Consider the following 27,624-nt stretch of genomic DNA (forward strand, 5'->3'; position numbering starts at 1 on the left):
CTTTTTCCTGCTTTCTGTGTGCCATTCTCTTCCCTCTTTTCCTGCTTTCTGTGTGCCATTCTCTTTCCTCTTTTTCCTGCTTTCTGTGTGCCATTCTCTTCCCTCTTTTCCTGCTTTCTGTGTGCCATTCTCTTCCCTCTTTTCCTGCTTTCTGTGTGCCATTCTCTTCCCTCTTTTCCTGCTTTCTGTGTGCCATTCTCTTCCCTCTTTTCCTGCTTTCTGTGTGCCATTCTCTTCCCTCTTTTCCTGCTTTCTGTGTGCCATTCTCTTCCCTCTTTTCCTGCTTTCTGTGTGCCATTCTCTTCCCCTCTTTTCCTGCTTTCTGTGTGCCATTCTCTTCCCCTCTTTTCCTGCTTTCTGTGTGCCATTCTCTTCCCCTCTTTTCCTGCTTCTGTGTGCCATTCTCTTCCCCTCTTTTCCTGCTTTCTGTGTGCCATTCTCTTCCCCCTTTTCCTGCTTTCTGTGTGCCATTCTCTTTCCCTCTTTTCCTGCTTTCTGTGTGCCATTCTCTTCCCCTCTTTTCCTGCTTTCTGTGTGCCATTCTCTTTCCCCTCTTTTCCTGCTTTCTGTGTGCCATTCTCTTCCCTCTTTTCCTGCTTTCTGTGTGCCATTCTCTTCCCTCTTTTCCTGCTTTCTGTGTGCCATTCTCTTCCCTCTTTTCCTGCTTTCTGTGTGCCATTCTCTTCCCTCTTTTCCTGCTTTCTGTGTGCCATTCTCTTCCCTCTTTTCCTGCTTTCTGTGTGCCATTCTCTTCCCTCTTTTCCTGCTTTCTGTGTGCCATTCTCTTCCCCCTTTTCCTGCTTTCTGTGTGCCATTCTCTTCCCTCTTTTCCTGCTTTCTGTGTGCCATTCTCTTCCCCTCTTTTCCTGCTTTCTGTGTGCCATTCTCTTCCCCTCTTTTCCTGCTTTCTGTGTGCCATTCTCTTCCCCCTTTCCTGCTTTCTGTGTGCCATTCTCTTCCCTCTTTTCCTGCTTTCTGTGTGCCATTCTCTTCCCCTCTTTTCCTGCTTTCTGTGTGCCATTCTCTTCCCTCTTTTCCTGCTTTCTGTGTGCCATTCTCTTCCCTCTTTTCCTGCTTTCTGTGTGCCATTCTCTTCCCTCTTTTCCTGCTTTCTGTGTGCCATTCTCTTCCCTCTTTTCCTGCTTTCTGTGTGCCATTCTCTTCCCTCTTTTCCTGCTTTCTGTGTGCCATTCTCTTCCCTCTTTTCCTGCTTTCTGTGTGCCATTCTCTTTCCCTCTTTTCCTGCTTTCTGTGTGCCATTCTCTTCCTCTTTTCCTGCTTTCTTGTGTGCCATTCTCTTCCCTCTTTTCCTGCTTTCTGTGTGCCATTCTCTTCCTCTTTTCCTGCTTTCTGTGTGCCATTCTCTTCCCTCTTTTCCTGCTTTCTGTGTGCCATTCTCTTTCCCTCTTTTCCTGCTTTCTGTGTGCCATTCTCTTCCTCTTTTCCTGCTTTCTGTGTGCCATTCTCTTCCCTCTTTTCCTGCTTTCTGTGTGCCATTCTCTTCCCTCTTTTCCTGCTTTCTGTGTGCCATTCTCTTTCCCTCTTTTCCTGCTTTCTGTGTGCCATTCTCTTCCCTCTTTTCCTGCTTTCTGTGTGCCATTCTCTTCCCCTCTTTTCCTGCTTTCTGTGTGCCATTCTCTTTCCCTCTTTTCCTGCTTTCTGTGTGCCATTCTCTTCCCTCTTTTCCTGCTTCTGTGTGCCATTCTCTTCCCCCTTTTCCAGCTTTCTGTGTGCCATTCTCTTCCCCCTTTTCCAGCTTTCTGTGTGCCATTCTCTTCCCTCTTTCCTGCTTTCTGTGTGCCATTCTCTTCCTCTTTCCTCTTTCTGTTGCCATCTCTTCCCTTCTTTCTGTGTGCCATTCTCTTCCCTCTTTTCCTGCTTTCTGTGTGCCATTCTCTTCCCTCTTTTCCTGCTTTCTGTGTGCCATTCTCTTCCCCCTTTTCCTGCTTTCTGTGTGCCATTCTCTTTCCCTCTTTTCCTGCTTTCTGTGTGCCATTCTCTTCCCTCTTTTCCTGCTTTCTGTGTGCCATTCTCTTCCCCCTTTTCCAGCTTTCTGTGTGCCATTCTCTTCCCCCTTTTCCAGCTTTCTGTGTGCCATTCTCTCCCTCTTTTCCTGCTTTCTGTGTGCCATTCTCTTCCCTCTTTTCCTGCTTTCTGTGTGCCATTCTCTTCCCTCTTTTCCTGCTTTCTGTGTGCCATTCTCTTCCCTCTTTTCCTGCTTTCTGTGTGCCATTCTCTTCCCCCTTTTCCTGCTTTCTGTGTGCCATTCTCTTTCCTCTTTTCCTGCTTTCTGTGTGCCATTCTCTTCCCTCTTTTCCTGCTTTCTGTGTGCCATTCTCTTCCCCCTTTTCCAGCTTTCTGTGTGCCATTCTCTTCCCCCTTTTCCAGCTTTCTGTGTGCCATTCTCTTCCCTCTTTTCCTGCTTTCTGTGTGCCATTCTCTTCCCTCTTTTCCTGCTTTCTGTGTGCCATTCTCTTCATTCTTTTCCTGCTTTCTGTGTGCCATTTCTCTTCCCTCTTTTCTGCTTTCTGTGTGCCATTCTCTTCCCCCTTTTCCAGCTTTCTGTGTCCCATTCTCTTCCCCCTTTTCCTGCTTCCTGTGTGGCATCCGTCACCCGCTATCTCCCCCCCACCGTTTTACTGTACTTACCTTTTCATCTTCTTTTCTCCTCCTGTTTCTGTCTTCTTTCTTCTTCTGTTCCACGCTCCTCAGACCCGGCCGACTCGACAGTGCAGCGCGCAGCGCTGCCCATGTGATCTGGTGGCTGGTTCCTGGGGAGGAGCCAGCCACCAGGCTGTCAATGCACGCTGTGTGAGTGCACGGTGTACGCTGTCAGTACACCGTGCACTGACTGCCAGGGACCGGACCGGCCCATCTGCCCATCGGCCCTTCTGGCATTTGCCAGAAGTGCCAGATGGCCCAGTCCGGCCCTGCACATAATACACGGACGCAGTGGCCACACACACACATACATAATACACAAACGCAGTGGCCACACACTCAGACACTTAATACACGGACGCAGTGGCCCCTCACACACACATAATACACGGACGCAGTGGCCACACACACACACATAATACACGGATGCAGTTGCCACACACACACACATAATACACGGACGCAGTGGCCACACACACATAATACACGGACGCAGTGGCCACACACACACACACATAATACACGGACGCAGTGGACCCCTCACACACACATAATACACGGACGCAGTGGCCACACACACACACACATAATACACGGATGCAGTGGCCACACACACACACGCACACATAATACACGGACGCAGTGGCCACACACACACACACACACACACACACACACATAATACATGGACGCAGTGGCCACACACACACACACATAATACACAGACGCAGTGGCCACACACACACACAATACATGGACGCAGTGGCCACACACACACACATAATACATGGACGCAGTGGCCACACACACACACACATAATACACGCACACAGTGGCCCCTCACACACACATAATACACGGACGCAGTGGCCCCTCACACACACATAATACACGGACTCAGTGGCCACATACACACACACACATAATACACGGACACAGTGGCCCCTCACACACACATAATACACAGACGCAGTGGCCCCTCACACACACACATAATACACACACACTTCATATACTACCCCACCCCTCCTCCAACTTACCTTTTTCCATCTAGGAGCTGTGGAGTCTTCATCCCCTTCACACATGGGACGGCACCTGTCATCATGTGGTGCACGTACTATGTGACATACAGCAGGCCACTCACAGGAGGGAGGGAGGAGACCAGCCACCACACTAGCCCCGTGTGGCCCCTCTTACGATTTGCGGTACCCGACCCCCCCCCCCGCACGAGTCGCAGGGCGGGGGGGGCCCTGCAACTCTTCCCCCCCAGCTGTGCACGCTCCTGTCCCCCCCAGCTGTGCCCCCCGAGAGCCGCTAGGCCCTAGGCAGGTGCCTAGGTTGCCTAGCGGTAAATCCGGCCCTGGTTCAGGCACACATCAGAAAGGGCCCTTATTTATGGGTACACTAACAGAATGCTCACGATTAGACCTACCATTGGTGGATGGACTCTCCTCAGGGATTGTTGTCATTTCTGATTCAGAGCATACATTATCCTCTAATGCCTTACTATTTTCTTGCAGCTCGGCTTTCTCACGTAATAGTAGTTGTGCACCACTTTTAGACTCCAAATTACTTGGTCTTGCTTGGTCACGAGAGACCGTACAAGAAGAAGGCTCGGTAACATTTTTTGATCTGCCAGTAATAGAGAAAGGCGAAGGCCTCGTTCTTTCTTTGCCACTGCGTGTGTAGAATGGCATGTTGGCAATTTTTTTTTTTATCGGCAGTTAACTTTTCCTCAGTTACACTTCTTTCCCGCTTCAACACGGTAATTTTTTTTTGGGTCTGTGTTTTTTTCCCTGACTTAAAAAGACTATGTACTTTTACATCGGCTTTACCAAATGACGTACTGGGAACACTACCATCAGGACTGGGGCCAAGAACCTGCATGCTGATCCTGCTCATATGTGGACTGCTTTGAATCCATTTTAATGAGCCCAAAGCACTTGTAGTGCAAATAAATTTTAGAAATACTGCTGACAAATATCTTTTTTGACAGCCAGAAAATTATTGTTTCACACTGGGGAACATGGAACACCCCAAAGCACTTATAGTTCAATTTTTTTTTAGAAATACTGCTGACAAATATCACTTTTGACAGTCAAAAAAATTATTGTTTTACACACTGGGGAATATGGGACACCCCAAAGCACTTGTAGTGCAATTTTTTTTTTAGAAATACTGCTGACAAATATGACTTTTGGCAGCCTGAAAAATTAGTCTAAAACACTGGGGAATATGGGAGACCCCAAAGCAATTGTAGTGCAAAAAATTGAAAAAAAAGCCTCCTCTATCCTCCTCTCTTCCTGCTCTAACAATTGCTAATAGAATTGGTATTAATAATAATAGAATTGTATAGAATCAAATTTAAACAATAATATGTGCAACTAATATAGCCTGTGACCTAACCCTGTTCACTCCCTCTGTCAAATGGCGATGGATTGCTGTGGAGGCTGGTATTTATGCTTTTCAAATCTCGCGAGAACCGAGCTGGGCTCGGTACTCCGGATAGGCGAAATTCGGATGGATTCGGATCTCGGGGAACCGAGCCCGCCCATCTCTATGTAAAATAAACAAGTGTCACAAGATACAATAAACAAATTTGATAATAATCTGTGGATTTAAGGCAGCCTTTTGCCATACTAACAGTTTCATGACTGAATTAAGTTGTTTGATGTAAATTGTTTCAGTCACACTAAAGTCTCTATTTAGTAAAATTCAGTGATAAGCGTCATCTTCTATTGCTGCTTATCGAGACAATAGAAAATCAGCTATAGCCACAATTTGCCATTAAACTCTCGGCTAAGCAGCTGAGCGATACTCAGCTGCCTCGAGTTGTAAAAGTTAACTTAGAGCTTCACCAAGCCAGTCTGCCAAGCATGTGCAGTGGAACTGAAATCCCAGAGTTGGGCTTTCTGTTCCACTTGGTGAAAAAAAAATGCTAAAAATAGGTTTAGAATATAAAAGACTTTTAAAATAGTATTAAGGTGTTCCCAAGTGACAATGCTTTTTTTATATAATAAATCATTGTTTCATTGCTTTTATTCTGCTATTCCTCTGACATCTTGTGTTGGAGATAACAGAAGGAGGATTGAAGTAGTACTTGTACTGCCAATATCGTTGTTAAATAGCCAATGCTTTGAATGGGAAAGCTTTCACCGGCGAGACCCGGCAAAACTTACCACCGGTGGGGGCTACTGCCATAGAACTATTTCGACGTTAGATAAATAGAGTCTTAAGGCCTCAAAGAGACAGGCAATTTTATTCCAGCAATTAAATTATGACTCTCCTAGCGTGTGATATGAAACAACACACAATTACCTGATTAAACAACTGAGTGAATATTGTAGTTTGTTGTAAGAGATTTTCAAGCTAATAACTGGAGCTGGCAAATTACACAAAAAGTGAGCAGCAATTTCAGATGTATTAATTTCTACAGCTCTGATTCTGACTCTTATTAATTAGATTATGAATAATTTAGATGAAGGATTAGAATGTAGCAGTGATTGCAAAATTAAGCAAAATTATGATGTTCGGAAAAGCATACAAAATCAACAGTGATAGCTGTCATGATAATGGGGCTCCGACTGGTTATTTATCCATGGCAAGCAAGGTAAAGAGCACCCAGAGTTAACTGGGAGTGACACCAGCAGCAAATTAGCACCGTAACCCTGCTTGATTCTATGTGTATAGATCTGGCTTCACGTTGTTCTCGATAGTCCAGAGGGAAAAAAATCCCTAGCCAGTCCTGTCTGTCAGAAGTCCTTGAAGGCTACTGGGCACTGCTTTTTGTGCTCCCTACAGATCCCACAACATTGTGTTTGGGATATCAGGGTGGTGCTAGCCTCCTTGACTGCCCCAAATAGAAGCCTTTATCTCCTGAGGGTGGATCAAGGTCAAGCTTCTGCTTTTCATCCTCCTGTACCCCCTGCTGAAGATTGCTCCCAAATGTCTGGCGTTAAGGGACTCACAGAGTGTTCACTAACCTTGTCCAACAGAATTGTATAATCATGAAAGATAGCGTTGACTGGTGGCCATGTCCCTGTGTTAACCCCTTAGAGTCTTTTAGGGTTTTTTGGAAATCCAGATTGAAATACACTTCTGGTTTACAGTGACCAGCTGCTATAGGATAAAGTCTTGGTATTTGCAGTGGCAGCTGTCTGTGTCTGCCACACTTTATGAAGCGTGACTATCGCTCCCTCAGAGAGTGAATATACAATTCAATATAACTTTCAAACATGTCATACAATATTTCCACATGATGACTGTGGCTGGATCACCTAGAAATAACTTGTTGTAGAAATATATTTACAACAAATGAAATGTATTAATTAGTGGCACAGTGAACCTAGTGACCAGTGAACAGCAAAGGTTCTGAATTGTTGTATGTTTGTATTGCAAATGTAGTGATATGCCATGTTGGAAAAAAATATTTTTTCTGTAACTTTTCTAAATGAAGTCTCATGCTAATTAGGTCATTTTATTTGTGAGTGACCAACACATTCTTTAGCATGAATGCAGAGGAAGGTGTTGTAAGACTTGCATCCTGTGTCTTACAGACATATGAAACCTAACAGCAAGTAATTTAGGAAATCATAGATTGATGTGAATTTGGTTAAATCCAATATTAGCGAATATATTACATCCTGATGCTAAATATCTGATGTAATATCTCAGACTTTGTGGAGCCAGTTAGGAAGGGGGCAGGATTACCCCCTACCAACATGTGTATCAGAAACAGTATATAAGAGCTGTATTTTGTATTTTTACTGTAGTATTCCATCTGTAATTCTGGATGATCACTAGTACCTCCAACTAGTATGGAAATGTCCTTGCCAGGACTCTTGAGCAATAAAACATCACTCCTTGAAGATTGTGCTTGAGGCCTATTATCTGTTGTTTCCTGTGACCAACAGATAAGACCTTACACTGTAATCCATTCCCTGGCTGTCCTGTGTTGAACCCAGCATTTCTGTGTCAACGTTCTGCTCGCTACACAGTAGCCCTGATCCATAGTAAGCGGTCAGGAGGTACCAGCCGGCCCACAGCAAAGAGGCACTGGAGCAGCTATACCAGCATCCCAGAAGTAAGTGGTTCTAGGTGCTGTTGAAGGAGCTTAGTGGTGATAGCTGAATTCTCCTACAACTATCGCGCAGTCGGCGAGTTTCTGGTGGAAAGGTGACACCAGTAGGAGTGGCCAGTAACAGTTGGTTACTGATAGTGAGAAAGAAACCCAGATAAACTGTACATCCTTTCATCTTCCCCCAACAGACCAGATGGTGAAGTAAGCCCATCTCTCACAGTGACACTTAAGAACCCAGCACAATACCACCAGAATTCTTCCTGACAAGAGTGAATTCCAGCCGGGTTTAAACTTTATTACCAGTACCTGCTACCCGCTCTCGCCCCAGTAGCAAAAACCATTAGGACATATGTGTCAAAGAATGAAGTATATGTCTTCTAAATTTATGGGTAGGTTTCAATTATTTCCATATAGGAAACTTGACAGAAAAGACGACTAGAAAAAGTGGTAAAACGTTTTACATTTTAGTTTGACCAAACTCATATTAAAAACAGGTAAAGTTAAAAAAAGAAGCAAATAACTCCCAGATCTCATATTGATTCAGCCAGACAACTAAGTCGAAAAAGCACTATATTGTGTATAAAAATGTGTGCTCTTTTGCTTGGGTGGGCTCTCAGCTACAATTTTTCTGTTATTAATATTAGCCACACTGCAATCAAAATAATTAAAACAAAGCATGAGACCTTTTCATAGCATACAATGATAAAACAACATTTTATTATTAAACTCTAATATTGCTTCACAAAAATAGTAAATAAGCAAGTGTGCGTCTAGGAGCTATGTTTAGGCTTCTCTCCCTGCCAGTAGCACTAGTGGAGGGGGCGAGGTGAGAATGTGTAGGAAGCAGAACTGGTACACTGGGTAAAAGTTGGACTAGAAGGTCTCTGGGTGAACTTCTCATGTGTGGTTTTGTTTTCCATTTCCCTTTTTCATTGTCTACATTGTCCTTGCTATCTGTCCATGTGCCATGGGTGCATCTTAAACTTGTTAGCAGGGCCGCCGAGAGGGGGGGGGGAGCGGGTACAGTTTACCCGGGCCCGGCCATGCCAGGGGGCCCGGGCCGGGCCCTCGCTGCTAATTAAATTTATTTTTATTTTTTTATTATTTTTCTCTGTTGCGCTATTTTTTTTAAAACTTTTTTTATTTTTTTTTCCCGCGGGGGGGTGGGGGTTCATGGGAGCTGGAAGAAAAAAAAATAAAAATAAAAAATACTCACGTGATCGTGCGGCACCGTGTCCCTCCTCTCCTCCATTCACACTGACTGCTGGGCGTGACGTCATCAAGTCACGCCTGTCAGTCAGTGAGGAGCGCCGCAGCCAGCAGGAAGAAAGAAGACAGAAGAGGAGACAGAAGAGCAGAAAAGAAAAGAAAGAAGTTGACAAAAGGTAAGTAAAGAAACGGAGAGGCAAGGGGAGGAAAACAGGGAGGGACAGTACTATAAAGAAAGGGGACAGAGAAACAGAGGAGGAAAAAAAGGAGAGAGCCACAGAGTAATAAAAAAAAAAGTGGGAGAGAGGAACAGAGGAGGAAAAAAAGGAGAGAGCCACAGGGGAATAAAAAAAAATTGGGGAGAGAGGAACAGAGGAGGGAAAAAAAGTGGGAGAGAGGAACAGAGGAGGAAAAAAAAGTGGGAGAGAGGAACAGAGGAGGAAAAAAAAGTGGGAGAGAGGAACAGAGGAGGAAAAAAAGGAGAGAGCCACAGGGGAATAAAAAAAAATTGGGGAGAGAGGAACAGAGGAGGGAAAAAAAGTGGGAGAGAGGAACAGAGGAGGAAAAAAAGGAGAGAGCCACAGAGTAATAAAAAAAAAAGTGGGAGAGAGGAACAGAGGAGGAAAAAAAGGAGAGAGCCACAGGGGAATAAAAAAAAATTGGGGAGAGAGGAACAGAGGAGGAAAAAAAAGTGGGAGAGAGGAACAGAGGAGGAAAAAAAAGTGGGAGAGAGGAACAGAGGAGGAAAAAAGTGGGAGAGAGGAACAGAGGAATAAAAAAAGTGGGAGAGAGGCACAAAGTAAAAAAGAAGGGGGAAAAGCAGCATGGAGGTCGCAGTGTGAGCATAAGGGGGTACAGTGTAGTTGTGATGAAGGGGCACAGTATTGTGTGTGTGATGGCACAGGGGGCTTGTTGCAATGTAGTGTGTGTGAGGTAGATGGCGGCTAATTAATGGGCGCTATTTTGTTTGTAGGGTGATGGTGAGGCAATTTAATAGTAGGGACTATTAATTTAAGATGGGGTGGTTTGGGGGCTATTGAATCTTGGGGTGAGTTTAGGGAGAATGAGGTCTATTTATTAAATGTGACTATGAATTATTTAATGGCAGTGATGGTTGCGGGAAATAGGTATTGCTGGGGCTGTTTGCAGGAAGTGAAATAGGTTTATTTATTAAATGTAAATAGTATTATTTTAATGTTGGGGCTGGAGGAAGGCCTAATTATTAATCGTGGGTGCTATTGATTTAACGCCGGGGCTGGCTGTAATTTTCTAAATGTAGCCATTTTTTTTTCAAAATAGGTCCTTCAACATTTCTGGATCCGGACAAGCCACAACTAAAGAAACCAGCAGCCACAGGTGGAGAAAGTGAGAAGAACAGGTAGGAGAGAGCAGCACAGTGTGTGAAATGTTGTGATTCTAGTAGGGACAATACCAATTTTTGGTGAATGTTGTGCCCAATGTAAGGTGTAGGCCAAGACTGAACTGTTTGTGTACACACTGCATTGTTTGTATACTACACTGTGGTGGTAGATGTCCTGAAAGTCAGGAGTGCTTGAACATATGTGACGCTCCGGCGAATTGAGAGCCTAGTGGTTTTTATGTTAGCCACACCCCAATGGCACGTTTGCCACGCCCCAAAATGCATGACCACACCTCCCAAAATTTTTGCACCGCCGTTTGGCTAGCTACGCCCCTGAATGCATGACCATACATCTAAATTTTTTTGCGCCGCCTTACGGCGGCGCAAAAAAATTTTGGGGCTTATTTGACTATGAGGGGGGCCCCATGAATTTGTTGTACCCGGGCCCTGAATTCTTCTTGGCAGCCCTGCTTGTTAGACATGGAGTACCCTGAGGCATAAATAATAGGGAAAAAGGACTGCCTTAGGCAGAAAACTTCAAGATGTTTGCTCAGTTCTAGCTTTGACCCTTTTCTATCCTCTGACTAACTGTTTTGCTCTAACCACTTAGTTCCATTGTTGGTCTTATTAAAATATGTTTCAATATTCCTGGCCAATGTCCAATGCCTCTCCTCCCCTCTAATGACCACTTCTCATTCTCACTTCCAAGTCTGTGCAGCTCCCTATGTTTGGAACAAGCCAAAGCCTATTAGACCACTGTCTAACCCAACGCTACTATTCCCTTTTTCTTCCCCTCTGCATGTCAACCCCTCATTCATCCACTCCAACTCCTTCTTTTTAGATTGTAATCCCCCATGAGTAGGGTCCTCTTTCCTCTTGTAGCCTCCCTTCCCTTTTCTTCCTTCCTAATTCTCCCTTGTCACTTTTGGCTACCCTTGCTGTCCTTGTAATTGCCCAGGAATTGCCCTTAGTAAAGACATGAATTTTGTTAACCATCTTGTATTACTACTTTTTATTTGTTACCAGTGCTTATTAGTTCTACTTGTGCTATGTAAACTTTGTGAACTTTTGTTTATTTATGTGATATGTCTTCCTTGTTTCCACCATTATGTATAGTGCTGCAGAACTTTGTGGCTCCCTATAAATAAACATTAATAAAATAGTAAATTGGTCTGCTGCTGTCATGCTGAAACAGACCTCATCCTTTCCAATCTTTTGCTACCATGCTTGGGTTATTAAGTCAGAGGTAAGTTATCACTTTAAATAAGATGTGTATTTGTTTCTCAAATACAACAATTATTTTATTCTCTAAGAAGTGCATGTATTAACGTGGTCTCATAAAACTTGCTGTTTGACCACTCAATTCTTGAACATTGCCAAATGATTTGCTTAACCCATTCTGGTTGATGGGTTGTTTAGTCATTCTCTAGATGCAGTATCTCCAAATGTACTTTTATAAATCTTCATTAAAGATGAAGACTGCTATCCTCACTGCTAAAAACAGCTGAGTGCTCTATATTGGTGTTTCCTCAAGATTGCTACACACAACGTTCAAGTTGATGATTGTGTTTGTTTATATGTGGGACAGAACTTAGTGACAGACAGGATAATAGAAAAGCACGAATCAATCAGTACCAGAGCACAGAAATTAGGTGTAACAAATGTAACTAATTTGAATACTTTGCAAAAGAAGAAATGGTGTGTACAGCAACTGCTAACAAGCAGGTTGACTGAGTAAAACAATGCAGATGGTGTAAGGAAATTAACCATTGCGGTGAAAAAGGTACTAAAATCACCAACAACCACCAAACTACTGGGGTGCAGGCAAACTCTAACAGCATATTTGGATGCAAACTGCTTATCAGCACCAAAAATAGAAAGAGTAGATGAGCAAGAAGGCTTCATGAACAAAGAGCAGTGGAAAGATGAGAGAATAGACGTGTATATAAATAGTGGCAAGCTGAAAGTGTGGTATAATGATCCTTATATCAAGCAAAGTTGGCCACTTAATCGCTGTAGAGATAGTAGAGGTAGTGGAATGGCTTTTGCATTGACAGCTGCTTCCTTGATTACTTCATAATTCTATATAACCATCCATTCTGGCTTTGAATATAGCAAGTAAATACCTCTAGAATAATTTGATAATGTGTCACCCAATATCTTACACTACCAGTGCAAACAAGGTATGCATTGACTTTGTGATAAGGAGACTGACGTTAGAAAACCCCAAATACTGGGAGGTACATTGTTGCATCACATATTGGGGCCTTGGGACTTCATTTGACCAGGCTGTTATCTTTGTAGAGTTTGTATGCTCTCCCTGTGTCTCCATGTTTCCATGGTGTACCCCTGCAGGGGCGCACACAGGATTTTTAGAGGGGGTGTTTCCCCCCCACTCAAAAAAACCCCCCAAAAAAAACCCTGCGAGAGAGCTGTCGCGCATGCGCAGCAGCTCCGTTTCGACAGCACTTCTTTGACAGCTTCTTTGACAGCGTCGTGGCTGCTATATAGTACAGTGCCGCTATGTGGGGCACTTTGTTAGCGGAGGGGAGGGGTTTCTGGAGACCCAGAAACCCCCCCTGCGTGCGCCCCTGCCCAGGATGTTCTCGTTTCCTCCCACAATCCAAAAACATACTGATAGGTGTATTGGCTTGAAAATTAAATAGGACCTGGTGTGTGCGCCTGTGATATGTAAATTAGATTGTACCACTGGAACAGGGACTGATATGAATGAATGAACATTCTCTGTGCAGCACTGCATAGTATGTTGGTGTAATGTAAATAAAGACTAATTTTTATAAAATACGCAGCAACTGAATATGGCTCCAGCAATGACTTGACAGATCACAGAATAAACAGTTTGATGATATCAATGTAACAATTTTCTCTACACTGACAACAAAGCAGGTTTTAAAATACTTCAAGTTAAACACTTTAAAACAAAATTTAATATTGTAGTTTAGCTGTGTTGCTAAAAAACTGAAGAAAGATCGCTCATTGATTCATGAAGTCATCGCTAAGGTTTTGGGGATCTCTGGAATGGCTAGAAGGAGAGTCACTATCAAGAATCAAAAATGTATTCCTTTGGTTCTGGTTTTCCATTTTGTCTCCCCTTATTGGTGGTTATGTGTAGTTTATCCTTAAATTTAGATGATCCTTCCTATGTTTATATATGGCTTATGCATTACATTATTGAAGATTGTGTCTATTATAATATAACATTGTGCTTATACATTTATGCATTTATGTTGTTTGTTTCTGTCCATAAAAAGGAAAACAAATCATTTTACTTTTATTAATACAATTTTCAAGTTAATGTATATCTAATATCACTTAAAACTAAAAAAAGAAAAATGTGTCATATTTTCACCTAATTTTCATGTTTTCAGGTCAAATTTGGATTTCTTGCGTATATGCGAAGAATAGCAACTTAGGTACGTAAAAATGTTATACAGTATATATTCATTGTACATGATGATTTTTTGATCACATCAATTCTATATGCAAAAACAAAGACACTTATGTCTTGTGTCTCATACATAGAACTCACTGTAGACTCTCAGGTGTATTCTGCTTTCTTTAGTTTTACCATTCTGCTCCTCAACCTGACAGATGAACAGTTTTTCATCCTGAACTTGGATGTCAGTAATCACCAACATAGAATTTTTTTCCAGACTGACACGACTTTTCAATTCAGATTCTTCCCTGAATTCTCCTTTTGGTCCAGTGCTGTAAATCTTGTGATGATGACCTTTATTGTCCTATAATTAGGAAATAGTAACCATTAACTCCATAATAAGTCACTTACAATCTTGAGTACAAAAATCTTATCAATTGTATACACATTTCTGTATACTGATTCCAATTTTCTATAAACATATGGTCACTAAGACAATAGGTACAAATTACTGTTTACAAAAAACCTTATGTCTCTACTGAGTTAAAACACATTTTGTAGGATATATATATATATATATATATATATATATATATATATATATATATATATATATCTATCTCTATCTATCTATAATATAAATGTCTAGTGGCGTGTGTTAGTCTGTCTGTGTGTGTGTGGAAAAAATAAAACCAAGCTGCAGCGCCACCTGCTGGGCGGAGTTATACACTGACCTACTAAATTCTTAGTGTGTGTGGAAAAAAAAATTCAGAAAGGGCTGAAATTTGGTATACTAAGATGTTTTTAATTTGTTAATTGTTAAAAGTGTTTATAAAGATTTTAAAAAAAATATATATATATATTTCTTGAAGGAGAAGTGACAGTTGGGAGTGGTTGGTGGTTGTCGGGGGTGACAGTGGGGAGTGGTTAGTGGTTGAGGCCTGGGCTATGGCCCAAATGCATGACAAGAACCTTTTTAACACCTTAAGTAGCTTGATTTGACTAGAATGCATGAGTATCATGCACGGGTTAACTTGTGTGTGTATGTATATATATATATATATATATATATATATATATATATATAGAATAGGTACAACAAAGGCTGTAGGCGCAAAATGATGCAGTGTTTTTCAGAATGATTAGTCCGAACTTGTGGGTAATTCACTATAGTAGTATAATATCCAAGTTCCTGGGTAGTTTTCAAACACCATATACTTTTACTCCAGGTTTGTATACATATAAATGAAGACAGAATACCAGAAAGGTCAAATGGCTAGTGTGTTGTAGTGATATCCCATCACCTATTTTATGCACACCACAAAGATAAGATATTGCTTATCTGTAAAGTCTTCTGGTATTGATGCTCACACCCGGATCACTCCGTCAGTCAATAATACATTCTTTCTGCCTTTTTGAAGCTTGTGGTATGTCAGTTAATCCTACCGTCTGCCTCCATCCAATGTCTATTAAATTTTGTATTTTTCTTATTTCTGGTGCTGGTCTGTTCATTTGTTGAACAACTATGGAACATTATATATATATATATATATATATATATATATTTCATTTTCATTTAAAAGCATGACACAATGACAAATGTTCCTGTGACTGGATCACTTATAAATAACTTATGGTTTAAATTTATTTAAAGGAAATAGCGCAAGGCGCTTATTTATATAATTGCACATGCACTTATTTTTGAAATGGTGCATGTTTTGGAAAGGGAAATCTTTCATTTCTGAGACCAGGGAGAGACAATTCTTTTTTTTTTTCTGTTTCAACCTTTCTAGAGGAAATGCCTTATTTCTGATGTATTTATCTGATATATTAAGCCTTTGTTTTGAAAGCCTTTTGTATATCTTGGTGTAAGGAAATGTCTTGTTTGGGTTTACAACTTTTCCTGGGGAATTCTTTTCTTTGAAGGAAATGTGTATTCTGCAACTGTTGGAAGAAAGGACTCATGCTAATCTCATGCTAACTAGAACTTTTGATGTGTGAGGGTCATATGAAGATGTAATTAGACTTGCTGTCCACTGTAAGATGCAGGATATCACAGCAAGGTTTTAAGATATCACAGATAAGCGTAAATATTGTTAGCTTTGCAATGCATGTAAATCCATGTTTGTGTAAACACATTGCATCCTGATTCTAAAAATAGCCTGTGTCCAAATCAGTATAAAAAGCATTGTCTTGTACACTGAAATGTATCTTTCTGATGTTCCATCTGACCTGACCACTGATACCCTTAATCAGTGGAACTGTCCTTGTCAGGGCAACTGAGCAAAATAAAACATCACTCTTTGCTTCAAGGACCTGCTTGACAACTTCTTCAATATTGCTGTAATCCTGTGACCTGCAGATTAGACCCTAAATCTAATCCGTTCTCCGGCTGTTTCTGAGGTTGGACCCAGCTCTCCAGTACCACCACTATGCCGCTACCCAGCAGCTTTGGCCAGTGTGATATGCCAGGGGATATCCATCCATAGCACCCTGATCCATAGTAAGCGGTCCAGGGTACCAGCCCAAGTGTACCAGCATGGGAGTACACTAGCAGCGACAGTTACTCAAAAGGAACGTGGTTCTAGACGCCATAAAGGAGCCCAGTGGTGGCAGCAGCCTCTTCCTACTGCGGCAGGAGGGGCGTGTTCAGAATAATGTAAGGGGGCGGTGGCAAAGTAAGCCCAGCCAGTTCCCAGCAACAACAGACAGGGTGGCATAGATTTTCCATCCTGTCACAATTCCCTTTTAAGACGAACATATATTGTAATGTAAACAAAAGGGAAATAAAACAATTCCGTTGATTTTGCATTGGCATCAGGTTTCTGAATCACTTGTGAATTCCTATTATTAGAATCTGCATAAGTATTTAAAGGTCTAACTCTTTCATTTTTATAGTACTTTAAGATACTCTACTTCCTGTTGTCTGATTTGCCTTAAAATATGATGTACAATTCTCGGAAACACAATCCCTTCAACTCAGTGTTTTACGTGGAGTAGTGGGACTACACAGATAGAGGACTCCCAAAGACGAAGAATCTGCAGGAAAGGCACTCTACTAGAAACTGTATCTAGCAGACAGTTAGACATATGATAGGGTTTATGTTACATAATTATTTTGCTTCGGTCACATTAAGTCATTTTTTTCTGCAAGCAGCTTACATGCTTCAAGACAATACAATAAAATGCAACACTTTGTAAGAACAAAAAGATTTATCTAATCTTATAGTTCTGAAGGCTTCACAAATACCTCCAAATACCATATTGGCTCCAGGGATATAAAAATGATGTCACTTATTATAAAAGATGGACATGGAGCTAAATGTTTTTCAACAACATTCATGAACAGAATACCGTTCCTGAAGGCATTCCCTAGTAGTGTTGTAAGTTGTAGAGATGTTACCGTAAATATTGTTTTTCAGTTTTTAGCCATATTCCATGACTCATGATTTATATATGGTCTAGATCTGCAGTTAACATTCCTCTCATAGCTTTCACGATTATTACATTGAGATACTCCTTCCTAGTAGAGCCACTGTTGCATATACAGTCTATGGGGATGTGACATCACAGGGCTCTGAGCTTACAGCTTACTATTTATCCTCCCATTCATACCCATTATAGTGGCCATTTAAGAATGGCAAATTTGCAACTTTTGCAGATGCTATACTACAGAAATGGAGGCGCTCTGTGGAAATAAAGTTACAGTGTGCAGTTCCCGGGGCTCCACTAAGTAACAACTCAGAAAAAGTTTTAATGATTAACCGGGTATGTTGGTTTAAGTTGTCATTTTGTCATACAACACAACATTTTAATCATAATAATAATAATTTCATATCATGGCTTGCACAGTTTGTGAGTCCAATATTTTTGTCACCAAGTATGGAAGTTGTCAACCTACACATCTATGCTTGATCAAGATAACCATTTTACTTCAATATATGTACTTTATTTAGCTACATTCAGTTTTCAGTCTAGTGTACTTACATATAGCCACTGCAGTCTGGTGATGCTGGTATTGTCAAGGCTAAGTGCTCTACACGGGAGAGTTACTTTCTCACCCAGTTTGACCGTCTCAACTTTAGTCTCGTGATCATGTTGCCCCCATACCTCTGCAAAGAGACCAAGGCAAAACTCAGTAAATGCAGACAGAGAAAATGTGAACAAATATAAGAAGAGATCAGTATCATATGAAAGGGGGTCTATTTACTAATATGCGGCGGTAAGGCTCATTTTCTTTATCGCTGCTTATTGCCGAGATTAAAAATCACCAATCATTTTTAATTTATCAATAAAATGTTGCAGGGATAGTTGAGCGGTGTTCAGCTGCTTCTATGATACTGGCCTGGAGAGGTAAGCGATAACTTACTGCTTCACTGGGTCAGTATAAGGGGATATGGCTCCCAACTGTAAAGCGCTACGGAATTTGCTGGTGCTATATAAATAAATGTTGATGATGATATGGCAAGCCAGTTCACGCTTGCGCAATGAAACTAGAACCCCAGACTTGTGCTTTCATATCCACTTGGCAAGAAAAATAAATAAAAATAAAAATAAAAAATAGATTTAAAATCTACATTTTTTTTTAAAAAAAAGAAAAAATTAAATAGTATTCACCACTGAAAAAATGTTTTATTTAACTAAAGAGTTTTCATTAATTAATACTTGCCTACTCTTTCGGAATGTCCGGGATACTTCCAAACTTTGGGTAGTTCGCCCGGACCCCAGGAGAGCAGGCCTTTCTCACATATCCCGTCCATTTCCTAGTGAAGTGGGACAAGGCCTCAATGATGCGATTTGCCACAAATTACATCATTTTGACCTGGGCGCACAGTGCATTGACACAATTTTCCTTTTTGCCACTGGTTCAAAATGATGACAATTTGCAGCACCTCACCCTCCTACACTTGCCACTTGACCGCTCCTCTGCGATTTCCTGGCAAGTTGACAAGTATGATATAGAAAAACTTATAGGAAATACTTCCATTTATCAAGTGCAGTAGTTGTGTGTTGAATGTACTATGGTACAGTATAATGCACTATTAGATTAGGGCTAAATCTTAAATACTACATATATTTACCTAAAAAAATGCATTTAAATGCCATTTAGACCACAAAAACACAAGTCCTCCACCTTTAGTTACTATACAAACATGAAAACACAGACAGAATATACAGATAGATACTTGTATTCAGATATATAAGGCTCTGTTCTCAAAACCCTCAGGGATCAATGTGTGGGGCTCGGCTCAGAAAAAGAGAGGGAGAGAAGGTTTCAATTTTCCCCTCCTTTTAAAAAGCATATTTTTTAACACAGTCAATACCCCATTTTATATTTTTTCAAATAAATTGAGAGCATAAAATGAGGGAAATGTTTAAAACACATAAAATGTAAGCAGGTATGGAGAAAAAGCACACACAGACAAGTTAACTGATCATGGTGGATCACTGTGTTAAACATTTTGTTCCTGCATTTATAATATCTACATTTTATGGACTTTCTATGAATAATAACATCTGTAGAGTCAAATAAAATGTTGATGTGCGCCAGAATTAAATCTATCATTTCATCTGCTTTATATGATCAAACATACCCAGTCCTGTATATTAGATGTAGAGAGAAAACTGGTTTGCAAGTTTCAATAGAGGAGCATGGAATTAATATCTATCGCAGGCCTGTCCAACCTGCGGCCCTCCAGATGTTGTGAAACTACAAGCCCCAGCATGCTTTGCCAGTAGACAACCTGTTGATAGCTGGAAGGGCATGCTGGGACTTGTAGTTTCACAACATCTGGAGGGCCGCAGGTTGGACAGGCCTGATCTATCGCTTGTTTCTGCCAAACATTGTCAAATAGTAATTTTTAGTCTTCAAATTATTAGGGATTTCTATATAACAGATTTAATTTACAGAATAGCAAAAATCTTCCATAAAATGGATTTTGTTCAAATCATATGTCAATATCCTTGTCCAAGTTTTTAAATGATTCCTGTAATCTGCCACTAGCTACTCATCTGACTGTGAAATTACATCAATAATGCCACAATTTACTATTGTATTCTTTACTTCATATATGAACCGTAGAAATATATGAAGTAAGAAACACTGGAGATTAGAGTGGTCATATTTGATAATTCTATAATCATAACTTTGTAATTCTTTCAGAAATCCACTATATAACATACCCTTTTCTTTTCTTTTTTCATAAATGGGAGCTTTTAAAACTGGACAATCTGAAATTGGATTGACAAGTCATCCATTTTGACTTAAAATAAACATAGTTGTACTGCAGCTACATCACATGTATGCTGGATACCTGTATACCTCCCAACATTTAAATAGCCAAATCGAGATGTAATAAGCGCCTCCAAAGATCTATCCATATGTACCAAATTTACATGCAGATCCACCCAACCACACACAAAAACCCATGGCTCTTGCAGAGATTGAGATTCAGGACTGTCCCGCCAAAATAAGTACTATTGGAAGGTATGTGTCTGCAGTTTTTATTATGCAAATATGCCGCACACATACAGCATACATGGTATTGCAACTATGTATTATTTTGTACCTACATTATTATTAACCTCACTAACACTAATTTGCAGTCATTTCCATTCAATTTTGACCATCTCACAGGTCACAATATGCTTTTCATACACTTTTAGCCAAATACTACAGCGATCTGGCTGGATGGTAAGCGACAGAGCAATGACTCAAACACATGACAGTTCCTACCACATCCAGGAAACAGTTTTTACGACCGCTCCACCTGTTTCTTGGATAAGTGAGGTAATTCTACAGCTAATATATGGCAACGAGTGCTCCACCTGTTTTTTGGATAAGTGAGGTAATTTTACAGCTAATAAATGTCAACGAGCACTGACCCCCCCTGGGATGTGTGCTTTTATCAGACACACACCAATCCAGGGTGCCAGACAACGAACTAAAAAGAGCGATTGAAATTCATAGCAAAAAGGCAGTTGGTTGTCTAACTGTATATTACACCCCACACTTATAGTGAAATTGAAAAAAAATCACCCTACAAAGACTGTACGATCAATAGAAATGCCCAAAGCAGCTTTTCTGTTTGGGGCCAGATTATTCCCATACATTAAAAGTGAAATAGAAAAAGAAGCAGCCTGCACAGACTGTACAATAAATAGAAATACCCATAGCAGCTTTTCTGTTTGGATCTAGATTATTCCCATACATTACAAGTGAAATAGAAAAAGAAGCAGCCTGCAAAGACTGTACAATAAATAGAAATGCCGAAAGCAGATTTTCTGTTTGGGTCTAGATTATTCCCAAACCTTATTAGTGCAAATTATGAAAAATACTGTTTTATCCCTGCTAGGCCCTCCTTAATTCTACAGCTAATAAATGTCAACGAGCGCTGCCCCGCCCCAGGATGTGTGCTTTTATCAGACACACACCAATCCAGGGTGCCAGACAACGCACTAAAAGGAGCTATTGAAATTCATAGCAATAAAAGCAGTTGGGTGTCTATCTGTATTTTACATCCTACACTTATAGTTAAATAGAAAAAAATCAGCCTGCAAAGACTGTACTATCAATAGAAATACCCAAAGCAGCTTTTCTGTTTGGGGCTATATTATTCCCATACATTAAAAGTGAAATAGAAAAAGAAGCAGTCTGCAAAGACTGTACAATAAATAGAAATGGCCAAAGCAGCTTTTCTGTTTGGGGCTAGATTATTCCCATACATTAAAAGTGAAATAGAAAAAAAAAGCAGCCTGCAAAGACTGTACAATAAATAGAAATGCCCATAGCAGCTTTTCTGTTTGGGTCTAGATTATTCCCATACATTCAAAGTGAAATAGAAAAAGAAGCAGCCTGCAAAGACTGTACAATAAATAGAAATGCCGAAAGCAGATTTTCTGTTGGGTCTAGATTTTTCCCAAACCTTATTAGTGCAAATTATGAAAAAAAGTGAAATAGAAAGAAAAGGCAGCCTGCAAAGACTGTACAATAAATAGAAATGGCCAAAGCAGCTTTTCTGTTTGGGGCTAGATTATTCCCATACATTAAAAGTGAAGGTTTCAAAAAGATGTTGTCATCATCATCTTCAGCATCATCCTCACCCTCATCAGTGTTTACATCATCATCACTATTAAATCATCTCAGCTGGAATCCGCCATTAGAGAAGTGTCAGTACTTGGATGTATTTGCAGGTAAAGGCCTTCCTCATGGAAGATGTAGATCATTTTGATGAACATCATCTTTTCCAAATTTTTAGGAAGTAACCTCCTACGTCGATTACTGAGGTTCCCATCTGTGCTGAATACTCTTTCTGAGTGTCACGGTCGTCTGAATTTCTTGATCCGATTCGGGACCCTTGGGACTAGCTGGAGCAGGAGTGAAACAGAACTTAGCAGCCTGGATGATCTTCTTGCTCATTGTAGAATATAGCAGGGGAATGAGCAGTCTAGAAATGTTGACAGGAACAGTGCACTAGTAATGCAGACAGGAACAGTGCACTTTGTAATTCTGACAGGAACACTGCACTTATAATGCAGTCAGGAACACTGCACTTGTAATGCAGTCAGGAACACTGCACTTGTAATGCAGTCAGGAACACTGAAGCCAAGAACTATCCTCTGGAGAGAAGTGTGGCTAAGATCCCGATTTGTGACACTGAGTACACACTGGAGGGTGGGCAGCTTAGGTATTGCAAAGCAAGTTTGTACATGGATTTCCAATTGGCTTGTTTTTCCTCCAAGTATGGAAAGACACTGTATGACATTTCCATATCAATTAACTCTTGAAAATAATCCTCCACCATCCTTTGCATGTTAAAAGTAAGATTGGATGGAGTTATGGGCAAGGTCACACATTTTTTGGTAAAATCTTTCAAGCCAGCCCAGATGTCAAACTGTTGTGGTCTGCCACCTGCGTCATCCCTGCTTCTCTTTGAAAAGTGCAATTTTTTCCGAGCAGCAGCTGCCTGAGAAACTAAAGAAGGAGGAGACGTCGCCAAGCCAAGGCCCAGTTCAGCGGCCAACCCACTGACCAATAGCTCCTTGCAAATGTTCAGATCTCAGTCATTTTGAAGCAAAGAATCTGTCACACATCGGGATCTTAGCCGCACTTTCTTTATCTGCCTCTGTCATATCACGGCTACCTGGGTTCCTTCTGGTCATCTGCAGCATTCCCGACCTCTACACTTCCGTTTGTAAACTAACACATACTGTTGGTTCTGCTGCATGGGTGTGGCCATCTTGGATGCAGTCAGGTGATCTTTCTAGACCAACCAGATTCAGTAGCTGTGATCAAATGAACTGTACAGCCAATAGTTGTTTGTGACACCCTATTTAATCCAGCTGCTGTGATATGTTCATTGCCAGAACAACACACTTCTCTCCAGAGGATAGTTCTTGGCTCCAGTTTTCCTGTCAGCATTTCCAAGTGCTCTGTTCCTGTCAGCATTACCAAGTGCTCTGTTCATGTCAGCATTACCAAGTGCTCTGTTCCTGTCAGCATTACCAAGTGCTCTGTTCCTGTCAGCATTTCCAAGTGCTTTGTTCCTGTCAGCATTACCAAGTGCTCTGTTCCTGTCAGCATTTCCAAATGCTCTTTTCCTGTCAGCATTTTCAGACTGCTCATTCCCCTACTATATTCTACATTCAGCAAGAACATGAGCAGGAAGATCATCCAGGCTGCTAGGTTCTGTTTCAGTCCTGCACCATCTAGTCCCAAGGGAGCCGAATCGGATCAAGAAATACAGACGACCATGACAGAATCAATGTAGGTCTTAAGCACAGTCGCCAAAGCGTAGTGATCCGACTTCAAGATTTTAATAACTCTTGGACCATTGCGAAGCAAATTAAGTACTTGATCTACAAGGCCAACATACTTTGCGGAATTGCTTTCTTTCATCTCCTCCTTCAGTTTGTCAAGCTGCTTTTCCAATAGTCGAATTAAGGGAATGACTTGGCTCAAGCTAGCAGAGTCTGAACTCACTTCACACATCACAAATTCAAATGGTTTCAGCACCTTGCACAGCACAGAAAGGATTCCCCACTGTGCAAGAGTGAAATACATTCCCCCTCCTTTCCCAATGTCATGGCTTGTGCAATACGCTTGGATGTCTTTGCGCTGTTCCTCCATCCTCTGAAGCATGTACAGGGTGGATTTTCACCTTGTTAACACCTCTTGCTTAAGTTGGTGGCAGGGCAAGTTAAATTGTTCTTGGAGCTGCTGCAATCTCCTACATTCTGTGGCAGAATGCTGAAAATGTCCCGAAATTTTACAGGCCACCGAAAGCATCTCCTGCACCTCATGGTTATTTTTCAAGAAGCTCTGCACCACCAAGTTTATTGTGTGGCTTTATCAGAAATAACATATCCTGGGGAGAGTCCAAGTGGTATAAGCCATGTATCAATGACATCCCTTAGTTTCGTAACAAATTATCAGCTGTATGCCTGTTAGTGAAGTGTGTGATACAAAGAGTAGCCTGCCTGTGAGAAATGTTACCTTGTGATGTACATGCTGCTGTTGTTCTTGCTTGTGAAGGCGAATGACCAACCCAGTGGGCTGTCACAGTCATATAGTCTTTGGTTTGGCCACTTCTACTTGTCCACATATCTGTGGCTAAATGTACAGTGGGTAGAATGGCATTTTTAAGCCCAATTAGTAAATTTTTACGAACGTTTTGGTACAGTTGCGGAATAGCTTTTCATGAAAAATGGTGTCGCGATGGAATTTAGTAACTGGGACACAAAACATCAATTTACTGTGAAAAACCAGCTGGTTTTATTATGGATATTGGACGCAGATCTAACATTAACATAGTAGCAATGATGTTAGTGATCCGCTTGGCGACTGGGTGACTGCTGTCATATTTGCTTCCTCTAGCAAAAGATTGTTTCACAGTTAATTGTTGTAAAGTACTAGTTCTCTTCTTCTTGGGCTTCTTATTGGAGGAAGATTTACCCATAGCAGCAGCAACAGCAGCAGCAGTGGGACTAACGATCAAACATACTTAAGAGGAATCAATTATAGTACAGGAGTCATCGAGCCTTACCAAGTTGGATGCAGGGCTAACTCCGATAGCTACTGAGGATATTGATGAGGACAGTGTTGTGGGTGTAGATTGCAGCCATCGGGATGTAGGTGAGAGAAGGGTCCTAGCTGATGATGGAGTGCTTGTTGTTATTTTTTTACCATAACTTTCAGCTTTTCCCAATACCTTGCCATGAACTTGCGTCAAATGGCTTAACATGGATGAGGTTCCAAGTTGGTTAAGGTCCCTCCCTCGACTGACTGTGGCTTGACATACACTACAAATGGCTATACAACTGAATTGGGTAGAAATAATTCCACACATATGAAGTGGCTTTTTTGGTCTTATGCCCAGGCATGACAATGGGCTTCTTCATGTCACGTGCCAGAACTGCTGCCACTGGTGCAGGACTTACACAAATAAACTCATCCTCATCAACATTCTCATTAGTGCCCTCGTCGACTACACAAATCTCGGTGACTTTGCATTTTACTTTGGGTATCAGAATTTGAAAAGTTAAATGGAGGGGGGCGGGGCTTAGTGGCACAATTAATGCATCATCATGCCCCCCCCCCCCCCCGGTATAGATGAAAATGGTGATGATCATTTGGGGGGCCGGGGCTTAGTGACGCAATTCTCCGTAAATGTCAGCAAGCGTTTCAGCTTAGGAAATTTACATTACAGCTAGATTTGGCTAGGCTAATGTGATTGTGTATGCTTAGTGTTCTGTGTGTGACACTTTTAAAATCAGTACAGTAAGAACACTGCTCTGTCTCATTTATTTAATATATGTTTTTTCCCTGCAGGTCTTGTGTGCTTTAGAAATACAACATTCTGGATTCCTAGTAGTAATTCATTTTTTATCTGATTATAATAGCCGTGCAAACTTTAAGTCGATTCTGTTTTGCAAATCAAACATATATGTTTTTGTGACAACAGAACTGATTTTTTGTTTTTCAAGTTTTAGTTGACATTACATTTTTATGTCAGCCTTTATTAGTAATATTTTGATTAATTATTGTTTCTCCTGTTTATAACAAATAACATGTTGTTTTTCAACTGACATTTCATGTTGTCCTGCGACAAAACACATTATAGTCTCTGCCAACATCAGCAGCAACAACTACAGCCCAGGGAGCATGTCTATAGCATACTTGCCAACTCTCCTGGAATGTCCGGGAGACTCCCGCATTTTGCGAGAGTCTCCCAGACTCCCGTGCGAGTGTGGCAATCTCCCGAATTCTGCCCACTTCCTATTGAAGTGGGCAGATCTAGATCCCAAACGCCGTGATTCATCTTACAAAAAAAAAAAAAAGGAAGAATTACTGTATTAAAAAAAAAAGGATAATTCTAAGAATTTCAGACCAGGGTGTACTTCTTCAATGCTTGATAGATAGGCTTCCCCAAGGGGGGTTACCGCTGGCAGTAACTGGATTTGTAATAGGGCAATGTGCAAACATGTCCTGTTGCTGGAAATAACACCTGTTTTCTCCAGTTTGAACAAATGGACAGAATTGAATCTGTAAGAAAGTATTTGCACTAATGGCATTTCTAGTTGGTGTGTTAATCCTGGTTGCAAATAATGAAGATGTTCTGCCAAATATCAGCATGCTAAATTTAATTGAATTTGACAAAGGTATATGTTCTGCAAATCAGGTTAGTAAACTAATAACCTGCCAGCAGCACAGAAATTTAAGAGACACTGAAAAAGAGATAGTGGATAGTGTATATGTTTCTACAGTATAGCTAAGGACTAGGGGCCTGATTCTTTAAGGATCTTAACTTAAGAAACTTCTTATTTAAGTCTCCTGGACAAAACCATGTTACAATGCAAGGGGTACAAATTAGTATTCTGTTTTGCACATAAAAATGCTGACTGTTTTTTCATGTAGCACACAAATATCAACTTTAAATTTCAATGTACAAATAAGCTATCAAGTATTTGTGTGCTACATGAAAAAAAAGTCAGTATTTAACTTATGTGCAAAACAGAATACTAATTTACCCCCTTGCATTGTAACATGGTTTTGTCCAGGAGACTCAAATAAGAAGTTTCTTAAGTTAAGATCCTTAATGAATCAGGCCCTAGAAGTGAACCCAGATTAACATAGTAAAATCATACTTGCCAACTCTCCCGGAATGTCTCACGGACTCCTGGGAGAGTGTGGCAATCTCCCGCATCTGCCCACTTCAGTCGGCAGATGCGGGAGTAAATTAGGTCCAAAACGCAGTGATTCCCCGGGAATCACAGCATTTGGCCCCGCCCCCTGCTGTAAAATGACGTGTTTGCGTCATTGCGTCACGTGGCGGATTCAAAATGACGCGATTTTGGCCGCCCCGCCCCCTCACGCCCACCTCCACTGGCTGGCTCCAGGAAGGGAGCTGAAGTAAGTATGGTCTATAGTTCACATGTGTCTACATGGGATGCTATACACAGAGGTACTACTCCACACCAAGCAGTTCATTAATTTGCCATTGGATGAGGAATCCCTTTTGCCAATAATGCAGCAGTTTTATAAAATTACTCAATTCCAGTATGTCATAAGGGCAGTGGATTGCTTCTATGTAGCCCTGCTACCTGGTTTTGAGATAATGGAATCAAACAATACTTTAGTTGCAAACTAAAAATACTTATTCTGAAATTCTTTACGTTGCCCCATTTTCTATTTGTAAACAAAACATTTAATAATTGATTACCTAAACAAGTTAATTTTGGATTACAGATTTACACAAGTATACATATACAGTATTTGTTAATACTGAAGGTGCAAAAGTGTTTATTGGATAAAAATGGGTCACATAACAATATAACAGGCAAATGCATAGACAATCAACATATACATAATAAAGTTGTTCCAAATAAACTAAAAAAAATCCTATTGGATATGTGGCA

At 40.9% G+C, this 27,624-nt stretch overlaps 1 protein-coding gene across 1 annotated transcript in view; it reads right to left on the reverse strand.

Annotated features, from left to right (window-relative positions):
- Positions 1-27,624, reverse strand: part of MCAM (melanoma cell adhesion molecule) — a 128,693-nt gene that overhangs the window by 68,661 nt on the left and 32,408 nt on the right. The window contains exons 2-3 of the mRNA XM_075190644.1: positions 17,695-17,819; positions 13,861-14,071 (exon numbers count right to left, since the gene is read on the reverse strand). Coding sequence (XP_075046745.1) covers positions 13,861-14,071; positions 17,695-17,819 — 336 coding nt within the window. The remainder of the gene's footprint in view (positions 1-13,860; positions 14,072-17,694; positions 17,820-27,624) is intronic.

Source organism: Mixophyes fleayi, chromosome 11, assembly GCF_038048845.1.
Source record: "Mixophyes fleayi isolate aMixFle1 chromosome 11, aMixFle1.hap1, whole genome shotgun sequence".
Classification (NCBI taxonomy): domain Eukaryota; kingdom Metazoa; phylum Chordata; class Amphibia; order Anura; family Limnodynastidae; genus Mixophyes; species Mixophyes fleayi.